Here is a 23426-nt window from a genome sequence, read left to right on the forward strand (position 1 = left end):
AGAGCAAAAAATTAAAGGGATACGTTTTTAATTTACAGAGAGACGCAGAATGACTTCAAGTTCCAGGCAAGACACTACCATTATGGTAATAAGGCTGGAAAGTTACTGGCTAATCTGATGAAAAGGGAAAGAAGATCCCCATTAATAGATAAGCTTTATCACAAGCAGAAAACTCACATAGATACAGAAGATATTTCTAATATTTTTTCAGATTATTTTACAGAGATCTATTCTTTAAGAAATTTAGATAAGGTCAAATCTGATAAATTTTGGAGTAAAATCACCCATCCTATACTTAATAGTGAAAAAATGTCAGTCGTGAATTCCCCAATTTCTGAAGAAGAAATTCTAAAGGTTATTCAGGATCGTCCATTAAATAAAGCATCAGGTCCGGACGCACTTCCTAATACATTTTATAAAATTCTTACACCACTTATTGCCTCACCTTTGAGTAAGCTTTTTAATCATATATATGCCGATGGGAACGCAGTTTCCCCTCAATTCTGTATATCATACACCACTTTGATTCTTAAACCCGGGAAGGATCCGACTAAAAAAGAATCTTATAGGCCTATAGCACTGCTAAATTCCGATTATAAGATTCTGAGCTCCATCATAGCCAAGAGATTACAACTGGTACTCTCTGAAATAATTCATAAAGATCAAGCAGGGTTTCTATAGAAATGAAATTCATCAGCAAAAATTAGGGAAGTCTTAGTTACAATAGACTACTTTAAATCTACTGAGTTGATGGGGCAGAGGAGAGAGGGGGACTCCCCAGATCTAGAAATTGTTTCAATCGACGCAGAGAAAGCGTTCGACTCAATCCACCACGATCACTTGTTCTCGTCTCTCTATAAATTCGGCTTTAGAAGGAATCTGCTTAAATTTGTGGAGAATTTATATAAAAAAGAATTTACAAGGATAATTGTTAGTAATATACTATCTCCGGAGATATTATTGGAAATGGGAACACGTCAGGGTTGCCCCCTCTCTCCTCTCCTCTTTAATACCTCAATTGAACCTTTGGCGATAGCAATAAGGAAGCAAATGGAAGGTATAAAAACAGGGAGGAAAGAGCTCAAGATCGCGCTTTACGCAGATGATATTCTGCTATATATTTCCAATATACAAAATAATATACTTATAATTATCTCAATTATAGAACAATTTGGCTCCTTTTCGGGTTATAGGATCAACGCGTCAACATCAGAATTACTATGGATTAGAAGGAATCTTGACTCCTTATCAGAAATACCTTTTGGAGTTTCAGAATCTTTTAGATATTTGGGAATAACGATCACGGCTGATTTAGATAACTTCTATGATCTCAATATAGTACCAAGAGAAAAGAGAACAGCGGAGTCTCTATAGAAGTGCGCAAATGATCACAGCATGTAGAAGATGGCGGATTCAGCAACCAGCAATCCAGGCAGCTCTCTTAGAAGTGTAAGATGAACGTCGGGAACCTGTGGATGAGAGATAAAAGAGGCGCCTCATGGGACAAGTATCGTCTTGAGCAACAGAGGAGAACAAAAACAGCGGACCCCCCACAGAGTGTTACTCACAAGAGAGGCGGTACAAACGTGTACCCAGACAAGCAGGACGGAACCAAAAGTCGCTCGTCAGACAAGCGTAAGCTCAGTACGCTAAGGCAAACGTCACTCGGCAGACAGCGTCCGAGTCGACCCAGCAGAGGAGCCAATGGGGTTGGTGGAAACTCGGCACAGCGGACCAGATTATACAGTTAAAACTGCTTTTTCACTCCCACCAGTTAATGTCTCTAGGCTGATCCTCTTTCTGGACTTCAGCTTCTGAGCTTTCCTCCTCCGTGGGGGATCTTGTTCACTGCCTATTTAAAATAAGCACCCCAATGTGCTAATGGAAGCAGACTGACATAATAAGTTGTGTCAGTACACCCACTCCAGGATATCCCCGCAAGGTGTGTCTGTAATGGAGAGTCAAGACAACAAAGAAAACCACATGTGCAGATCCACTGCCGAGTGACGTTTGCCTTAGCGTACTGAGCTTACGCTTGTCTGACGGGCGACTTTTGGTTCCGTCCTGCTTGTCTGGGTACACGTTTGTACCGCCTCTCTTGTGAGTAACACTCTGTGGGGGGTCCGCTGTTTTTGTTCTCCTCTGTTGCTCAAGACGATACTTGTCCCATGAGACGCCTCTTTTATCTGTCTGAGATTGGGACTAGTATGAAATTATGGCAAAACCTTCCACTCTCAATCTCGGGTCGTATTGCTGCAATTAAAATGATTCTTCTTCCGAAGGTGGTATATATTTTGCAGAATAGTTCAATAATTCTTAAACGGAAGGATATCGAAAAAATTAATAGCATGATGAGAAGTTTTATATGGCAGAATAAAAAACCCAGAATTTCGTTAATGAAACTTTCACTACCTAGGAAATATGGGGGACTTGCATTACCAGATATTCAATTGTATAATCTGGTTTTCCTTGCTCGAATAGTGGTCGATTGGATTCTAAATAAAGACTACGTAACAAATAACGAACTTGAAAAAAATGTAAGTTTACCGTTTCTTCCCACAGCTCTAATACACTGCAACCCTAAATCAGTTCCCCAAGAAATTAAAAGATTTAAAACATTAATGTGTCCTTTGCAGGCATGGTGGAAGATTTGTAGGATATTATCTATTGAATGCAGTGTTTCTGACTATATGCCAATTAAAGGAAACTCTCAATTTCAAGCGGGATTACAATCGGCACCTTTTCAGAGATGGCATATCCTAGGTCTGAATAATATTTCTCAGATGATAGATTGGAATATACATTGTATTAAAACATTTGAGAGTTTGAAAAGAGAATTCAATCTTTGTAATAAAGAATTCTTTGCATATCTACAAATAAGACACTTCATCACCAAGATGGTAAATTAATGTGGCTGGAATTGGTCTTTGGGGAAATTGGAGAATTGGCTTGTGTTAGTAAGAAACGGGTTTATGTCAATCTCGCCATTTCATCAAATGTTGATCTCTAACAAGGGGGAGAAGAACTTAGGAAATTTAGCATCTGCATGGAATTTAATGATATCTCAACATTGCACAAATGCAAACAAAATCCATGTCTCTATTTCAAAAGTATCACAAGTTACCTTATCCGCCACTTGGAGAGAGTCCCATATTAAGTTATTATACAGGACCTATTATACCCCGAAGAAGGGACTCAGATATGGGAACATTAAAGGGACAGTATACACTCATTTTTATATAACTGCATGTAATAGACACTACTATAAAGAATAAGATGCACAGATACGGATATAAAAATCCAGTATGAAACTGTTTAAAAACTTACTTAGAAGCTGTCAGTTTGGCTCTGTTGAAAAGGTAGCTGGAAAGCCCACTGCAAGTGGCAAATAAGACCCTCCCCCCTCCCCCTCCCCTTGCATATGAAAAGACCCTTTACACAAACAGGAGCAAGCTGGAGAAGGTAGCCGACAGTATTCACATAAAACTTTGGGGCTTGGTTAGGAGTCTGAAAATCAGAGCAATGTTATTTAAAAATAAGCAAAACTATACATTTTTAAAAAAAAAAAAAAACTTTATGGGCTATATAAATAGATCATCTACAAAACATTTATGCAAAGAAAAAATGAGTGTATAATGTCCCCTTAACTTTTGTAAATGTCCAAAATTCTCATTACCCTCGGCAGATTTTATTCACATGATATGGGAATGCCGCAGGATTAAAAACTTCTGGCTCAAGATAGAATACTGGATTAATCAAGTATTAAAAATCTCCCCCCTGAGATTAGATGTGGTTTGTATAATTTTCCTATGGGAAGCAACAAAAGATCTCCGGATGCATAATAAAATAGTTAATATGATTATCTTAGCGGCAAGATATCTAATTTTTAAAAAATGGAAAGGAAGTGCAAGCCCCAGTATAAATGAGCTTAAAAATTGTTTAAAGAAACAATGTATGTTAGAACAGAAAGACACTAATATGGAAGAGGAAAAGGATATTGAAGGTTTTTTTTAAAAATGGTCAGTTAAAAATGGTCAGTTTTTAAAAATGTTCATTAAAATATTACCACCAAATGAGATAGAGCACATGATTTATCCATTTAGGAACTCAGAGTTAGTGTTGCTGGGGGTGTGGTAATTTCTCTTGCTCTAGTCTCAACCTAATGGGGGAAAAAAAAATTCCCCTCCCCCCCTTTTTTTTTCCCTTCTGTTTTTGTTTTGTTTTTTGTTTTTGTCCTGTTTTGTTAGGGGTAATTGGTCGGTGTACGGGAAAAGGAAAGGAAAAGGGAAAATATGTATCCATTTTCAGGTTGTTTATTGAGGGGACATGATATAAAAATATAGATTGAAATTAAGACATATTGTTAAATGGTATAATTTTATTCTTGGAATATGCATGAATTGAAAAAATTATTTTTGCAATGTATTAGCAAAGTTTGGTACTAACGATATGAAATGCATGATATTGTTTTGTTTCCTTTTGCTCTTTTCTCTTTTTTTTTTTGGTAAATGAAAATGGATTTAAAATAAAGGTTAAAAAAAAATAACAAAATTGTATGCTATGATTCATGAAAGAAAATGTTTGGGTTTCATGTCCCTTTAAGATTGTAATTTAAAATTTATAGATAGAAAAAAAGTTTGCAATATACTTATTTTGTCCCCATTTCATGTGTATTTTCCATTTCTAAGAAAGATCACACGGCAGATTTTACAAGACTAAGTCTGCTACATATCTGTCCCTAATTAGCCCCATAAGAGGTGATAAAAGAAGGACCTGCTATACAGTCCAGGTTTTGCTAACATAATGACCGTGGCTAGTTGTGGCTACTCCAGTAGTTAAAGATTGGCTCCTCCAAACAAGGCATGTGGTGGGAGGAGTTTGGCAGCAGTAAACAAGGGTTAGTTAGTTTTGAAAATGTTTACACTCAGCTGATATTTTATAGCAAGGCAACATTTACTGTCCTTTTAAACATACAATAATTATATATATATATGCATTCGGACCCTTATGTGGACGTTATGCGGCTCGTACCCTTTGGATCTGCACAGATCTTAGTGTGGCGATCTTTTACAGGAATCAATCCGGCTATAAAAATATCCAAAGGGGTACTTCCTCATTCCAATCCTTACAAAGTATCTGAATGCACATCCCTAGTTTAGTGGGTGTTTTATGTGGGATAAATGTATCTGAAAAGTGTAAGATAAAGGGTTGTATTTTTTTGTTCTTACTTTAATGGATTTGAACCTTGAGACATGGGATACACCTTGTAAGGGAATACTGATTGCAAGGGATAATTAGCAAGGAATGTGAGGGTTAAATAGCAGCTCTATGTTATAAACTGATGCAATTTATAAGATCTCAGGTGTTTCTACTGTTTTGTCATCTCATTCTTCAAAGGAATACCATAATAAATAGAACACATACTTTACCCAGTAAACAAATTGTATTAATTGATTAGAGTATTTTTTTTGCTTAAAGGGACAAGGAAATATATATATTTTTTCTTTGAGATATACAAAAGTCACTTTAGAAATGTAATGTTTTTTAAATGTATATTCATGTGGTTAAAGGGACAGTAAGCACCTTGTAATTACATTAAAAAAAAATTAAATTTATGCTTACCTGATAAATTTCTTTCTTTCCGGATATGGTGAGTCCACGGCATCCTCAATTACTGTTGGGAATATCACTCCTGGCCAGCAGGAGGAGGCAAAGAGCACCACAGCAAGAGCTGTTAAGCATCCCTCCCCTTCCCACAATCCCCAGTCATTCAACTGAAAGAAAATGGAGAAAAGGAGAAACACAAGGTGAAGAGGTGCCTTAGGTTTAGTAAAAAAAAAAGCTGTCTTACAAATACAGGGCGGGGCCGTGGACTCACCATATCCGGAAAGAAATGTATCAGGTAAGCATAAATTTTGTTTACTTTCCTAAGATATGGCGAGTCCACGGCGTCCTCAATTACTGTTGGGAACGAATACCCAAGCTAAAGGACACAGAGGATTACGGAGGGACAAGACAGGTAGACCTAAACAGAAGGCACCACTGCTTGAAGAACCTTTCTCCCAAAAGAAGTCTCAGCTGAGGCAAAAGTATTGAATTTATAAAATTTGGAAAAAGTATGCAAAGAGGACCAAGTTGTAGCCTTGCAAATCTGTTCTTCTTGGGCTTTCAAAAATGAAGCTTCTGTGGAAGACACAGTCCTAGTGGAGTGAGCTGCAATTCTTTCAGGCTACTGTCCAGCAGTCTCATTTGCCAAACGAATAATACTTCTCAACCAAAGAGAGAGAGAAGTAGCAGTAGCTTTCTGACCTTTACATTTCCCAGAAAAACAAACAATGCAGAAGATTGGCGAAAATCCTTAGTCGCCTGCAAATAAAATTTAAGAGGATGCACAACATCTAAATTATGCAACAAATGTTCCTTATGAGAGGAAGGATTAGGACAGAGAAGGAACAACAATTTCCTGATTAATATTTCTATCCGAAACAACCTTGGGAAGAAAACCAAACTTGGTACGAAGAACTGCCTTATCCGCATGAAATATGAGATAAGGCAAATCACACTGCAAAGCTGAGAGTTCTGAAACTCTCCGAGCAGTAGATATAGCAATAAGAAACAGAACCTTCCAAGATAACAACTTAATATCTATGGAATGCATTGGCTCAAACGGAGCTTGTTGCAAAACTTTAAGAACAAGATTAAGACTCTAAGGTAGAGCAACAGATTTAAACACAGGCCTGATTCTGACAAAAAGATTGCACATCCGGCAGGTCCGCCAGACGCTTGTGCAGCAAATTAGATAAAGCAGAAATCTGACCCTTCAGAGTACTGACAGACAAAACCTTCTCCAGACCTTCCTGGCTGGAAAAAAAGACAAAATTCTTGGAATCCTGGCCCACCAGGATTCACCTTTATCCACACTAATAAAGATATTTACGCCATATCTTATGGTAATTTTTTCTAGTAAGAGGCTTAGGAGCCCGATTCATGGTCTCAATGACCGACTCAGAAAACCCACGCTTAGACAGAATTAAGCATTTAATCTCTAAGCAGTCAGCTTCAGAGAAACGAGATTTGGATGAATGAAGGGACCCTGAAGTAGAAGGTCCTTCCTCAGGGGTAGTCTCCACAGTGGCAGAGACAACATTTCCACTAGGTCTACATACCAGATTAGAATCACTGACACACTCTCCTGCTTGATACAAGCAATGATTTGTGGAAGGAGAGCAAACGGCGGAAATAGGCATGCCATCCTGAAGTTCCAAGGAACTGCCAAAGCATCTATCAGGAAGGCCTGAGGATCCCTCGACCTTGAACTGTACTTTGGAAGCTTGGCGTTCTGTTGAGATGCCATCAGATCCAACTCCGGTACCCCCCATTTGATGGTTAACTTGGAGAACACCTCTGGATGGCATTCCCACTCCCCGGGATGAAAAGTCTGTCTGCTCAGGAAATCCGCTTCCCAGTTGTCCACTCCTGGAATGTGGATGGCAGAAAGACAGCAATTGTGAGCTTCTGCCCACTGAATGATCCATGCCACCTCCTTCATGGCTAAGGAACTCAGAGTTTCTCCCTGGTGGTGGATGTAAGCCACTGAGGTTAATGTTGTCTGACTGAAACCTGATAAACCGGGCTAAGGCCAGCTGAGGCCAAGCCATCAAGGCATTGAAGATCGCTCCCAACTCCAGAATGATTATGGGGAGAGCAGATTCCTCCTAAGACCAAAGTCCCTGCACCTTCAACGAGTCCCAGACTGCTCCCTAGCCCATCAGACTGGTGTCCGTGGTCACAATCACCCATGAGAGTCTACGAAAGCATGTCCCCTGAGACAGATGTTCCTGACACCAGCTACGATGGAAGAGAGTCCCTTGTTAACTGATCTAGAGCTACCTTCTGAGACAGATCTGCATAATCCCTGTTCCATTGATTGAGCATGCATAACTGTAGAGCTCTCAAATGGAATCGAGCAAAAGGAACTATGTCCATAGAAGCCACCATCAGACCAATAACCTCCATACATTGGGCCACTGATGGCCATACAGCAGACTGTAGAGATAGGCAAGTGGAAAGAATCTTGGCTTTTCTGACTTCCGTCAAATATTTTTATTGATAGTGAATCTATAATTGTTCCTAGGAAGACCACTCTTGTAGCTGGAACAAGAGAACTCTTTCTCAAATTCACCTTCAATTCGTGAATGCGAAGAAAAGACAACAAGATCTCTGTGTGGGATTTTGCAAGTTGAAAAGATGGAGCCTGAATCAGAATGTCATCCAGATAAGGCGCCACTGCAATTCCCCGAAACAAAATCACTACCAAAAGAGCCCCCAGGACCTTTGAGAAAATTCTGGGAGCTGTGGCAAGGCCAAATGGAAGAGCCACAAACTAAATGGGTTTGTCCAGAAAGGCAAATCTCAGAAATTTGGGATGATCCCTGTGAATGGAAACATGGAGGTATGTATCCTTCAGGTCTATGATCATAATGAACTGACCCTCTTGCACTAGAGGAAGAATGGAACGGATAGTCTCCATCTTGAAGGACAGCACTCTGAGAAACTTGTTGAGACACTTTAGATCTAGAATGGGTCTGAAAGTTACCTTTTTTTGGTAACCACAAACAGATTGGAATAAAACCCTCTTCCCTGTTCCTGTACTGGAACTATCACTCCCATAAGGGAAAGATCCTGAACACTTTTTAAGATTGCCTCTCTCTATTTCGTCTACAGATAATCTTGAGAGGTGAAACCTGTCCCTGGGGGGAATGGTCTTGAATTCTAATCGGTATCCCTGGGATACTAAGTCCACAGCCCACGGATCTGGAAAATCTTGTATCCGTGCTTGGTGAAGCAGAGAGAGTCTGCCCCCCACTTGATCTGGTCCCGGATCGGGGGCAAACTCTTCATGCTGACTTAGACTCAGCTGCAGGCTTTTTAGATTGCTTCCGCTTGTTCCAAGAAGGCTTGGACTGTTCCAACTTGGTAGAAGAGCGGGAAGACTTACTTCTGAAGTTACAAAAGGAACAAAAATTACTACAACGTCCTTTCGGCCTATTCTTCTTATCCTGTGGCAGAAAAGATCCTTTACCACCCGTGATATCAGAGATAATTTCTGCCAAACCCGGCCCAAACAAGGTCTTACCCTTGTAAGGAATCACCAAAGGTTTAGACTTAGAGGAAACATCTGCTGACCAAGATTTCAGCCATAAAGCTCTATGTGCCAAAATGGTAAAACCAGATATTTTGGCTCCCAACTTGATGACCTGAAAAGAGGCGTCGGTAATAAAGGAATTGGCTAGTTTTAGAGCCTTTATCCTATCTTGTATCTCCTCCAAAGGAGTCTCTGCTTGACGAGACTCAGACAAAGCATCAAACCAATAGGCTGCTGCACTTTTCACGGTAGCAATACACACCGCTGGTTGCCATTGGAGAGCCTGATGAATATACATCTTTTTCAAGTAAGCCTCTAACTTCTTGTCCATAGGATCATTGAAAGAGCAACTATCCTCAATAGGAATAGTAGTCCATTTTGCCAGGGTAGAAATTGCCCCTTCTACCTTGGGTACCGTCTGCCATGACTCTTTGATGGAGTCAGCTACCGGGAACATCTTTCTAAAAACCAGAGACGGTGAAAAAGGAATTCCAGGTCTCTCCCATTCCCGGGCAATAATCTCCGTTGCCCAGTATGAACTGAAAATAATGGGCAGTTGTGGTAGTCAGGGCCTAGAGTGCTTTAAGTACATACTTTCCAGTGGATATTCGCAAATCTCTAGCGACATTCTACTTTTTGTTCTATTTAGAAATCTTCATGCAATAGCACCATTCCCTTTGGTTATGAGAAATAAAGGGTAAAATATACCATATAATAATTTATAAGCAAAACCCAAAAGGGAAAAGCCTGTGTAGTGCCATTGTTTTTGTGTTGTAACATGAACCGGAAATACCTCCGCAGAGGAGAGGACTTCAAAGTATCTATTTCATTTACTAGATTTCTTTGGGTTGACAACGACAGGGGTAATCGAGTCGTCCAAGGTAGCCAAAACCTTCTTTAACAAAACACAAAGGTGTTCAAGCTTAAATCTGAAGGAAACAACTTCAGCATCAGAAAAAGGAATTATACTATCCGAATCTGAGATTTCACCCTCAGAGGCTACCGAAGTATCTTCCTCTTCAGACTTATGAGAAAGAGCAACTTGGTTAGCCTGGACTGGATCAGAAACCTTACTATCTGATTCTCTAATTTTCCTCTTGCATCTTCCCTAAAGCATGGGAATGGCAGCTAACGCCTCAGATACCACAGAAGATACCTGGCCAGCAATTTCTGCATGCAAATATACTCATCCAGGAGATTGTGAGGAACAGCAGGGCACTGCATGCAATAAAGCTTGGGATGTTTGAGGAGAAAGCTGCGGCATTGCCTGAGCAGCATCAATCTGAGAGAGTGGTGGCTCAGCAACAAAAAGTCTATCTTTGTACATTCATTTTCTCTCAAAACAATCAGAACAAAAAGGGCAAAGGAGGTTCAACTTGGTTGTCCAAACAAAGCTTGCATTCAACAGGAGGCATAGACTCCTGGTCCATCTTGTAATTAAAAATATTTTAAAGCTGTCCTTTTAAAAGCTTTCGTTCCCAAAGTAAATCTCCTAAATTTGAGTTATTCCCAAAACGCTATATGCAATTTAGTCTCAAACTAAAAACAGGGTACCTCTACACCTCAGCGCTCTACTGAGGTGCCTACCTGCCTGCCTCTGCACTCCAGGATCGAAATCCGACTGAAAACTGAAAAACTTAGCCTGTAGTGTTTTCTAACAGCTCCCTGTCTGCGCGGCTTAACGAAAACCACTTCCGCTAAAGGCTACGCCACTATAGGAAAAGCGTGCGCTTTAGGGAAAAATACTGCCACAGGGAAGATCCGCCTCCTTGTTACAATAGAGGTGGTTCTGGTGGCAATAGAAATTACTTTAAATAAACAGGAGGAACATTGTTCCGTGACATGTCTTAAGAGTTAGATCCTAAACATGTACCGGACTCATCCTTATGCTACTGGGTCCCCAAGAAAAAATTCTAAGCCACCAGTGAAACACAACACACTCACTAAGCCCCAGTTCCTGCTAACTGCCAAATGATTCCCGTTAAACAATGCAGGAGTCTAGTCCCAAATAACATGCAGCTGCACTACTTTAGTGACAGAGTTTGTTTTCTCACAAATAAACAAAAATGGTGCTTACTTGCACCTCTGGCTGTCCGGCAGGAGGACAGCTCACCCAGTATGAGAGGAAGTCGCTCCTCACAGAGACCTGTGAAAACAAGAAAGGACAGAGTAAACCTACTCTGGCTTTCTATGCAAGAGCAGCAACTTGTTAGGAAAACTCAGTGAGGCCCACCCCACAAGTTCCTAACTGCTTGAAAGCTACCACAGCCCTACTGAAGAGACTAACGTGGAGTACAGCTAGACCCAGTCTTGACAGGAAAGATCAGAGCAAACCTACTCTCTCTTTCAAAATAATAAACTCTTGATTGAAGCATAATCTTTTACAGACACCAAACTTCACCTCCTCCTTGCACTGAAAACAAAGAGAATGACTGGGGATTGTGGGAAGGGGAGGGATACGTAACAGCTCTTGCTGTGGTGCTCTTTGCCTCCTCCTGCTGGCCAGGAGTGATATTCCCAACAGTAATTGAGGTCCGGATGCTGTGGACTCACCATATCTTAGGAAATAAATGCATTTCTGTTGTGTTGCTGTAGAACAACATATCAGCCAAGTCTTAAAGGAACATTAAACTTGAAATTTCAACAATGTATAAAATGTTTCATTATTGCAATATACATACATTCATTATTTATTTTGCTGCCTTTTGCTGTAAAATACATCTAAAAATTGTGCTTTGTGCTTGTTTCACTATCCCCCTGGGAGGTTTGGGTTAATACTCTTTAGCAATATTTGTAAGCTTTTGTTTACTTTACCCTCCCCCTAAGATTCCCCTAAGGTAGATAATCAGTTTTGCATCAACAATCATTATAGGACAATCTTTCTTTGCAATAGTAACTCAGTTGAATCAGTGCTAGGGAAGAGATAAGGGCAGGCTTCCCCAGTCTCTCACAACTGCACACGTGCAAACAGAGTTCATGCTATATTTGAATATTAGTTTGTGATTGGTTAGCAGGGGTTCTTTTGTTCTGGGGGACAGGGAATTCAGTCAAATCAATAAACATAAAACAATATACTCATTTGATAAAATAAAGATGCAGTTTTAATTGCAAAATTATTCTCAGATATGGAGGTTCAAAATCATGTAGTTTACAATTTGTATTTCGTGGTCCTTTAATGTTTTTTTTAAAACAAACATACTTTTTACTGTAATTGTTTATAAATAGCCAAACTCCACTCACCATTTTGCCTTATTTGGATGAGCTAGTCTGCAGACAACAATGCTAATCAAGGTCATAATGTTAGCATAATGTAAATTGTTTTGCAGTTTTTATCAGCTAAAGTCAATAAGGGGAAACATGCAACCAGGTTAGCCTTGAGAAGACAGCAGTGTACATTTTAAGTTCTGAGAATAGAACAAAACTCCACTTTCAGAGCTAAATTACATGAAAAGGGTGCAAAATAAACAATGAGTAAAAATAATTATATTGCTAAATTGCTTCACTATGCAAAAAACTGTTTACTGTCCCTCTAACATAAGTTTTTTCATGTAAAACAAATTTTAATTTCTAAAAGTTGCTATTTTATTTGCATGACTGAAAATGTATTTGTTTTTATCTAGGGATTTTAACTGCACTCATAAGATACTCTACATGGTTAGGGTTTCCAATAATAAACTAGGTATTTTAACCAATTGTCCAGTAAAATCTAAACAAAAAAGCTGAACACTCAGATGGGCACTCTTTGAGCGCGTGCAAAATAAAAATAAAATGCTCTATGTGGTATTGACATGGAAAGGTTAATTTAGTGCTCCTACTGTCACACAGAAGGTAGTATAGTTCTTTTACTGTCAAATCACTGGTTGTGCATTTGTTACTGCCATAAAGGGTTTGTTACTGGCAACCAAAGGGTGGAATAACTGCTATGTATGTAAAAGTCAAGGCAGGGTTAAGTGAAAGCTGTGTGTGCACTGATTTTATACAAGGAAAAAGAGAAATTACTGCATTGATATGCATAGCACACATCATTTTAGTTTAATGTCCTTTTAAAGGAAAACTGTTCTTGTCGGCCATATTCAAGAGCAGCATCTTTTTTTATTTTAACACTTATTGGCTAATAGATATTTCTTGCTAATTCCCGCTGATCATAAATAGGAAATGCACAACTGAAACTGGTATATATTTTTTTAAATAAAAATTCACATTGTTTACATATTGGGTAAAACATTTATTTTGCTGCACATGGGTCTAAAAAAACATTTGATAGGTTTGTAGTTATATCTCAGTCATCTCTAGGGACAGATCGCTCACTGAGCCATAATGACAATGCTCATATTGTGAAAACAACCAACACACTCTTAGATGCAATTGGAATAAAGGCTTTTTTGATTGAATTCCCTGTGTTGCCTGCTGTTTTTCTGGATACCTGTAACACTTAAGCCGAGTGTGTATTCGGAATAGTACCTACATCCAATACTTTATCTTGCAGTGCACCGGGTAGCTGCTTTATTGGTGTGTGCCACTTTTTCCTGCATTTGTGTGTATGTATATATATATATATATATATATATATATATATATATACATACTGTATGTATATATATATATACATATATATACATACTGTATGTATATATATATATACATATATATACATACTGTATATATATATATATATACATATATATACATACTGTATATATATATATATATATATATAAAGATATATAAAGCTCTGCAATATACTTTCATTATTTATTTTGTCCCCTTTCCTGTAATTCCAATTCTGAAATTGTGAGCTTTTCAGTTCCTGTTAGAAATGGAAGCCATTGGCTGGACACTCTAGTGACCTATTTATGACTGTCCCTAATTGGCCACAGCAGAGAATGTGACCTAAGTTACAACATGGCTGCTCCCATTGTTTTATAGACACTAAAACTTTACACTTATTTTGTCAGTATTTAAACAGCTAATGAAACGTTAAAAAATGCATCTACATGTTATTCTCAGATTAATCATTTCTTTGAATGCATCATTCTATCTAGCATTTATTTAGCGTGTAATGTCCCTTTAAGAGCCCTATTAACATACGGAAACCTAACTAAGGTTTAAAATGATCATCTGGACTTTCCACATCTAAAAGAAAAAGCAAAAGTAAACAATGTCATAGGATGTTTTTATTTTTTAATAGCAAATGGAGGCATTAAAAAACAAACAAGTAATAAGGTAGAAAAATATTGTTACTAAAGAGATACAGAGTACACCATGCAGAACTAGGAAAGCAATGATACTAACCCCCCCCCCCCCCCAACACACAAATGTCACATATCACAGCGCTACACATCAGTCTGTAAGGAAGCGGTATGATACTCTAACCAAAGAAGTTGCTCAAATTAAATGACATTTGTAAATAGTCTGCTTTGTGTCTGCACGCAGATCCATAATCTGTGATTTATATGGCACACAGTTATTGTGACAAGTTCCTAGAAACAAAGTCTGTTTGCATATCAGAAATTCTCTTTCATGAATAGGTTCCGGCCATTATGCAGAAAACTTTTGTTACAGCAAATGTCCATTTCATTTTTGTTTAATCTTCTTTTAAAAATCAGCGATTTAAACAACTATATTAATGCTGATTCAGGGCAGCTCATTGTTCACATTCTTGAAACCTTGTAGAATCCAGAATTTTTTATTTTTTTTAACAGGCCCAGGTCACTTGTCTAATAGGGGTAGGTAGAACCAGTTCCATAATGAAAATGTCAGAGGTACATTCATTAGTCCCTCAGCATTAACAGTAAACCCCCCCCCCCCCAAAAAAAAAAAAAAAAAACTAACAAAAAACCTTAAAGTAGTCTTTCAATTTCATTGCTTAGAAAATAAAATATACACCTGCGTGATCAATCGGAAACTTTATCTGATGGTGAAAGAGTTAATGATTTAGTGCAACTCCCACCAGAGTTAATAAAACAATCTCCATCAAATTATTCCAACCTAAATACTTAATTTTTTTTTACTGTTTTCACCAATATAAATTCACAAGTGCACTTTTTATTTAGCGATTTCTCCAACGTCTCTTACAGATTTTGTTATCTGTCCTTATAGTCCTTTAGAGCTTACTGCTGAAAGCAAATAGTCTTCATTCCTGCATGATGCTGACAGCCTGTAGTGCTTACTCTGATCTTAGATCTGGGTAGTGCCACATTTATGGGTAAAGTAGGAGCAAAGTGTAAACAAATATGAGAAGAACATAGAAAAAGGGAAGGAACAACATGAGCATTGATCTTCTATAGCTTAGTTAAGATTGGAGCAATTCACATTGCTCTTCCACCATGTAGGTAAAGCAAAAAGGAAGGGACAATGTGTGCATTAGTGTTCCACATAGTAGGTAAAAGGGGAGCAAGGTGTAGGTAAAAGCAGTGCAGGAGCAGGAAGCTAAGTCAGGGAGCACTGCTATCCATTGGCAGGTAAACGTGCAATGGGAGGGGTACTGCAGGTAGGGTATGGCTAGACATGAAGGCATAATGGCAGGGAGGGGAGATTTTTGCCCCCCCTCCTCAGCTGAACAAACCCATTGAGGTTTCAAAGGGGAAAAAAAAAAAGACTGGAGTGTTTTCTACCCCTGGAGAATAACCAATGGGTCTAAAGGGAAACAAACTGTAGGTTAAACAGAGCAGATAGGTCAAATGTGAGCAGTAGGAAAAAGTGGAGCAACATATAGGAAAAGTGAATGAAGAATTTCTCTTCTAGGTAAGAAGGGTTAATCTCCATGAAAAGGTTTAGGCAAAAAGAGCAAAAGATAGCAGTGTATAGGTAGGTTAAAGGATAACAACCCACAGATAAAAACTTGGGGCTATGTATAGATAAAAGGGGAGCAGCAGATAGGTCAATTGGGAGCAGTGTGTAGGTAAAAGGAAGAGACAACTTATATGCACATTACACCATGTAAGTTAATGTGAGCGGCATATAGAGCAGGTAAAAGACAAGTAGGTAAATACAGCTGCGGTTGAAGAAAAAAAAAAAGTTGGGGGGAAGACGCCCCAGATTGCCATATAGGGTGAGAAAGCAGGGAACTAAGGGGTCGGTCACAATCCTTCAGAAAAACTTATCAAATGAGCACACAACACGGCTAATTTTACTGACCACCTACATAAAATATAAGCCAATATTATGCTAAAATTAGTTATTAAGTTTGTTTCTTGTACAAAAAAAATGTATGTTAGATTATGCAGTTGATTTGTGTTTTGGATAGCTTAATTAAGATGTATAAATAACAGAAAATTGTATAATATTGCAAAGTATTACAATGCCCCCACCTGGCTACTTCAGTATGCCACCCGGCTGGCAAAACTTTCTGTAGCGAACACTGGATTTATCTATAGAAATCCCCATGGCCTCTAAAGGGACAGTCAAGTCCAAAATAAACGTTCATGATTCAGATAGGGCATGTCATGTTAAACAACTTTACAATTCACTTTTATCACCAATTTTGCCTTGTTCTCTTGGTATTCTTAGTTGAAAGCTAAACCTAGGTAGGCTCATATGCCAATTTCTTAGACCCTAAAGTCCTCCTCTTATCTGAATGCATTTTGACAGTTTTTCACCACTACAGGGCATTAGCTTGTGTCATATAGATAACATTGAGCTCAAGCACGTGGTGTTACAGCACTGATTGGCTAAAATGCAAGTCTGTCAAAAGAACTGAGATAAGGGAGCAGTTTGCAGAGGCTTAGATACAAGGTAATTACAGAGGTAAAACGTGTATTATTGTAACTGTGTTGGTTATGCAAAACTGGGGAATAGGTAACAATAGAGGAATTATCTATTTTTTAAACAAAAATTCTGCGGTTGACTATCCCTTTAACTGTGCATTTTGTAGAAAAATCAGATAAATAATTTAAAGCATTAGAATCGACCCCCTAGAGAGCAAGGTGTGGACGGTAGAGAGAGTAAAGCATATATAAGAAAAAAGAGGTAATATGTAAAGGGGAGGGATACCATCTGTGCATTGTTCTTGCATATTGCAAGGAAAAAGGGAGCAACATATAAGTAAAAAATCAGGATTCTGTAGCTAAAGCAGAGGAATATATTGAGCTCATTACTTTTATAACTTTACACTGTAACTTGCTTTCCTGGGATCACTTATTGTGAGTCATTGTTTCAAACACCTACTGTTTCATTACAAACACATTCATGTGAGCTTTTCTGTTGCCATTTTCATTTATTTCTCCACTGTGACCAACGAGACCAGAGGTGGAACTACCATTGGTGCAGCAGGTGCAGTGGCACTAGGGCCCATAGTAGCCTTGTCTATACATAGGTGTGTGCAGAATGTGTACAATCCTAATGCAAGGGGAGCCTTTTTTATTAGTGCAGGTCCTTCTGTCTATCCTCAAAATGATTACACAGAGCAGCACGTATATTATTACTATTGGTGACTACTGAGTTAGGGCCAGAGGCTAGAAACACACCGGTTGGTACCTCTAATGGAGCTCATTGTTGGGCCAAAGGTTCTGCTTTGGTCATTTTCATACTCCTTTCTTTTGAGTGATCCTTTTATATCTTAAAACACTTGACTGATCCTGGGTTCCTTTTTGGGTTGGGTCATATGAACAATCCACCGAAGGTTATTAGAAAACTTGACTTTGGATGTTTAACAGATCTCCAAAGTAGGAGCATGTTAGTGAGCATCAGACAAGGATATTTTTGATTCTTCAGGGTACTTTTCTTCAAATCCATCATTATCTGAAAAGCAAAGCAATTTCATTCTCGGCAATAGCTTCAATAACGTGTTTTTAATTCTCTAACGTCTAACTCAATAGCCGGTTATCTATTAAAGGCAGAAGCTTTCAAAACCAGCTTTAGTTCCATGTACCGCACACAAAGTTTAGTTATAAAAAAAAACAAAAAACACAACCTATTTGCATAGCTGGCAGAAAGATGCAACAGAGGAACAAGACCTTTACCAGTTGGGTTAAATCGTTAAAAAGTATGAGATTCACACAGTGCGGGTCCTTCTAGAATAAAAAGGCAACAATAGTTTGCGGCAGTGAGCAGAAGTCACATTTCGCTTGCTGAAAAATAGTTCTTCCCTTTGGGTCAAACAAAAATGTTGAACTTGCTAGTATGTTTTTTCATACACAGTATTGATACATCAGTCTTTCAGAGAATGGAAAGCTTTTGTTGTCCTGTTGTTGACAAAATCTGTCTTCTTAAATTGAGCCTGAAAAAAAAAAAAAGAAAGAAAAAAAAAATGTTTAGGTTGAAACCAGTTTAGATAGTTAGAACTTTTCAATGAAGTACAGGAAAGCGTTGAAATGTTGTATTTCAGGGCAGAGAGACACTCTCTTATCAGCACGACAGAAGAAGAAATAAAATAAAAAAACAAAACAAAACCACACGTTCCATGATGTTATAGAAAACTATCGACCACCACAAACAAAATGTATTTTCTTAAAATCTAGTCTTCACTTTGCAGCACGGCCCCACATCAGGATGTCTCCTTCAAACAGAGCTGTGCTCTGACTGCACTATAAGTTTTCCTGGACTAAAAAGCCCTTTTTGAAGAGAACAGTCAATTACGGAGCAGTGCTGTAAAGCAACAACTCACTGATTGATGATTGGTTCTTAGGGATTTTTTTCAACCACACCCCCAAGCCTTTCCCAGCCTGCAAAGCTGGGACTCCTTAACGCAAGACGTTCTTATGAGAAATGCGCCTTTTTATTGCTACATTTTTACCTAATAATTATGTGATGTTAGAGTAAGAGCAAAGGAAACACATTTATTCAAGAGTCATTTTAAAATCTAAACACCATGGGGCCCATTTATCAAGCTCCATCTGGCCCGTGTTTCTAGCGAGCCTGCAGTCTCGCCAGAAACAGTAGTTATGAAGCAGCGGTCTAAAGAATGCTGCTCCATAACCCTGTGCCGCCTGCTCTGAGCAGGCGGACAGACATTGCCGAAAATCAACCCGATCGAGTACGATCGGGTTGATTGACACCTCCCTGCTCACAAGAGATGCTGGTGCAATGCTGAATACGGAGAGCGTATTGCTCTCCACATTCAGCGAGGTCTGGCGGACCTGATCCACACTGTCGGATCAGGTCCGCCAGACCTTTGATAAATATCCCCCCATGTCTTTTTTCTTTGCAGCTAATTTATAATGCAATTTTTAACTTCTGCAATATGTTATAAAATTACTTTATTCTCCATTTAATCTACACATTGTAATTGAAATGGTGCTTTAGTGTAACAGCCTAATTTAAAATTTAATTTAACTTCAAAATAACCCGCAGAAACATTTTCACTAAATAGTTCTCAATGCAGAAAGTAAGTTCTGTCACTGCGGATGCGATTACAATTTTATTGCCTTAAAGGGATACTAAACCCAAATTTTTTTCTTTCATGGTAGAGTATGCAGCTAGAGTATGCAATTTTAAGCAACTTTCTAATTTACTCCTATTATCATTTTTTCTTCTCTCTTGGTATCTGCATTTGAAAAGCAAAAATGTAGGCTTTGGAGGCGGCCCATTTTTGGTTCAGCACCTAGTTTGCGCTGCTGATTGGTGGCTAAATGTAGACTCCAATCAGCAAGCACTATCCTATGTGCTGAATCAAAAATTGGCCTGCTCCTTAGCTTAGATTCCTGCTTTTTCAAATAAAGATAGCAAGAGAATGAAGAAAAATTGATAATGAAAGAAAAAAAATGGGTTTAGTATCCCTTTAATAAATAATTAAATGTAAACATATCGGGATTTATGGAGTCTGTGTTTTGAATTGGATATAGATGTACTTAGGGAAAGTAATTCTGAAAGTACTTTTTTAATTTAAGAAAAGCTTTTTTCCCCTCATTTTTCCAAAGAATACCAAAGAGATTTTTCATCTAAAATCAAGAACACTACTGGAGGGGATTTCCATAAGAAGAAAGTAGCCGCAAATTATATCATCTTCTAAAAACTAGATTTTAATTAGTTCTCATATGGCAAATTGTGAAACTGCTAAATGATGAGTATTAGCAAAATTTGCTAACCGCGCTGTACAGAACAAGGTTTTTTTTGCTGAATTTCTATAAGAAGATGACTATGCAAAGTTCTAGATGATGTAAACCCTTTTTTCCCCACTCAAAACATGAATGTTGAAACACTTGTTTACTGTAAAAACCAGTGCAAAAGATCTTGTTTGCCAATAAACAAAACAATTAAATCCTGATAACAAATACGTGATCACTGAAATCCCGTTTAAGTAAATGAAATTACGTAGAATCACGAAAATGTGAGTGTGAAATAAAAGCAAACATGTTAAAGAGAGCAATTGTTAGATATTGCAGTTGTGATTTCCATTCTCTCGCGTTTTCTGTATGAGACATCATGTATATGTTTATTAAGTACATAAAATACATTTGTCAATGTAGAACAACTGTATCCACTGGAGCATTGGTGTCAACTGGAAATTACTGGTTACATTACTAAAACCCTTGCTAAGGATTCACCATTCATCATCATCATCACGGTAGCCTTCAGGGGATTATTGGAATTCTGCACTCATTTTCTAGCAAGACGGCACTCTCTATTTGAGTGCGACTATAGATTACCATAGCAGCTTGTCTGTAAACTACACAATGAAGGGACTATACACTTTAGAGTCCCTGTGATGCCAGTGCAGTTCTGCTGGGAATTCTAAGCCAACTCATTTTATCACTAGCGATGCTGCAAAGCTATGGGTTTAACCCCAGCACAGAGGTGAAACTGCAACTTATCTAATTGCACGACCAAGTGGCAGGATGCTTGGGACCAGCAGTGCTCTGGGGGTCCTGAGTGGTACTTAAGCAAAGCTTTGCTGTGTCGCTAGTGATGAAAATGCTCTGATGGATAAGAACTTGCTATTTTATCACTATAATGGTGGCCCCTTAAAGATAAATTAAATAAAGCAGAGCTACAATTCTTTTATTCTCCATAGTGAGCACAACTGGAGTGATGCAATGGAGCCATTGAGCCAGGAATGTAGTCACACAGTTTAAATCCTTCATTAATTTGGCATATCCCTAGTAATGGTTTAGCGCTGGGTATTCACAACAAGGAAAGAAAACTAAACAACAAATACACAATACATAATAATGAGGCCAATTGATCAGTGCAAATGTTATGTTTAAATGTTAAATACAAAACAAAACAAATAAAACCACCAGCTATCTCAGCTCCTTCCTATATCATAAAGCTAAAGTCTCACCACTTACAGAACTGCAGGAAGAGCTACAATGCTTTTCAAGCTCACGGATCGATGCAAGCTTCACACTTGGTAAAACGTTTGATAAAATTCCAGAAAAGGACCAGACTCTTAGTGTTTTGTCTATTTAATACAGCCAAGGCTAGATCGGCACATAATGATCCAGCACAGACCTTCACGAAGGAAGGTCATGTTAACAAATTAGTGATTGCTGGCATTCTAAGGAACACGTTTGTCTGATTATTTTGTGTCCTTGTTAAGTGCTTCTCAATAAACAAATGTTTTAATAACGGCCATCCACTGCTGATGTGGCAAAATCCCCCAGTACAGGCTGGCACTATTTATAGGCAATTTATATCTATGCAACATAATCAGCCTGCATACATGTAATGTTCTATTCCACATCCACATTGTATATAACAATATAATTAATATTACTTTTACTGCAGTTGCCAACAGTAAAAAAGCTAACATATCAAAACACAGGTATTGTTAAACACTATAGACCAGGAGCTCCTAAACCCCAAAGCTGCCTACAGAGTACCTAAAATGCCAGGGTTAGAGAAACCTGAGACATTATAGTGTAACATTTATTTCCCCTTAATGTGGTCCAAATGACTTGTTATAGTAAGTGAACGTTGTTCATTTAGGTTTATCTTGACATTTAAATACATGATTTTGCTCACTGAAACCATCACCCATTCTTCTAACGAACATGCCCATTTAAATGGAGTGAAACTGCAAGAAAAGTACCTGCTCATGTTATCTATCTATACACAAAGGCCAATACTTGGGTATTAAAATGTTAATTATGGATGGGAGGTTCAATGAGCAAAAAACAGCTGTTTTAAGTACAAAGGTCTCTATTTCACCACCCACAGAGTTTTGATTTCTCTTGCTTCCTCCTATTTACTTAATATTGCAGTATTTTCAGTATAGGTGGAGGCAAAATAGGCTATTTGTAAATAACAAAATAAAAGTAAAAGTAGCTGTCAGCAAATAAACATATGTCTTTGCACATGCATATGAATCATGACTAGATATTCTAAATGCACCAGCATTTTATATACTGCAGCTGCTTAAAACACCAGTGGGGCTTGTATCATGTCAGCAATTAACAAATTGAGTCATTACCAGACGGTACAAGCGCCTTAGGCTCTCTGAGCAAGCGCTGGGTTACACTTCTGAAACAGCTATAGCTTTTATTAGAAGCAATTTTGCTAATACCTGTATATTACAAAAATGCTTCTATTTAAAAATGAAATGCATCCATGTGAATTCGAATTTTGGCTGTAATGTCCCTTTAAACACCATTGCAATATACTTTCATTTTTATTTTGCCCCCTTTCCCTTTATTTCACAATTTAGTTTTTTTTTGCAAACAATTTACAGTACATTTTGTCAACAAGATGACAGTTGTCTAGGTCAATAAAAAGTCTGGATTGGATCCTCCATATCAAGGAAGGAGCTTGCCCACTGAAACATTTGCAGCAAATAAGGTTTTAATATATTCAAAAGGTTTTCACCCTCAGCTGATATGTTAATTACTACAGAAAAAACATAATTTATGTAAGAACTTACCTGATAAATTAATTTCTTTCATATTGGCAAGAGTCAATGAGCTAGTGACGTATGGGATATATAATCCTACCAGGAGGGGCAAATTTTCCCAAACCTTAAAATGCCTATAAATACACCCCCCACCACACCCACAATTCAGTTTAACGAATAGCCAAGAAGTGGGGTGATGAGAAAGGAGTGACAGCATCAACAAGGAATTGGAATAATTGTGCTTTATACAAAAAAATCATAACCACCATAAAAAGGGTGGGTCTCATGGACTCTTGCCAATATGAAAGAAATTAATTTATCAGGTAAATTCTTACATAAATTATGTTTTCTTTCATGTAATTGGCAAGAGTCCATGAGCTAGTGACTTATGGGATAGCAAATACCCAAGATGTGGAACTCCACGCAAGAGTCACTAGAGAGGGAGGGATAAAAATAAAGACAGCCAATTCTGCTGAAAAATGAATCCACAACCTAAATCAAAAGTTTTAATCT

General features: G+C 38.2%; 1 protein-coding gene across 2 annotated transcripts in view; it reads right to left on the bottom strand.

Moving 5' to 3' along the window:
• Positions 1-14299: 14299 nt before the first annotated feature.
• PKP2 (plakophilin 2) overlaps positions 14300-23426 on the bottom strand; it is a 214735-nt gene continuing 205608 nt past the window's right edge. For both annotated transcript variants that reach the window (XM_053719062.1, XM_053719061.1), the window contains exon 13: positions 14300-18362. In XM_053719062.1, the coding sequence (XP_053575037.1) occupies positions 18294-18362 (69 nt within the window). In that variant the 3' untranslated portion in view covers positions 14300-18293. The remainder of the gene's footprint in view (positions 18363-23426) is intronic.

Source organism: Bombina bombina, chromosome 6, assembly GCF_027579735.1.
Source record: "Bombina bombina isolate aBomBom1 chromosome 6, aBomBom1.pri, whole genome shotgun sequence".
NCBI classification, from domain to species: domain Eukaryota; kingdom Metazoa; phylum Chordata; class Amphibia; order Anura; family Bombinatoridae; genus Bombina; species Bombina bombina.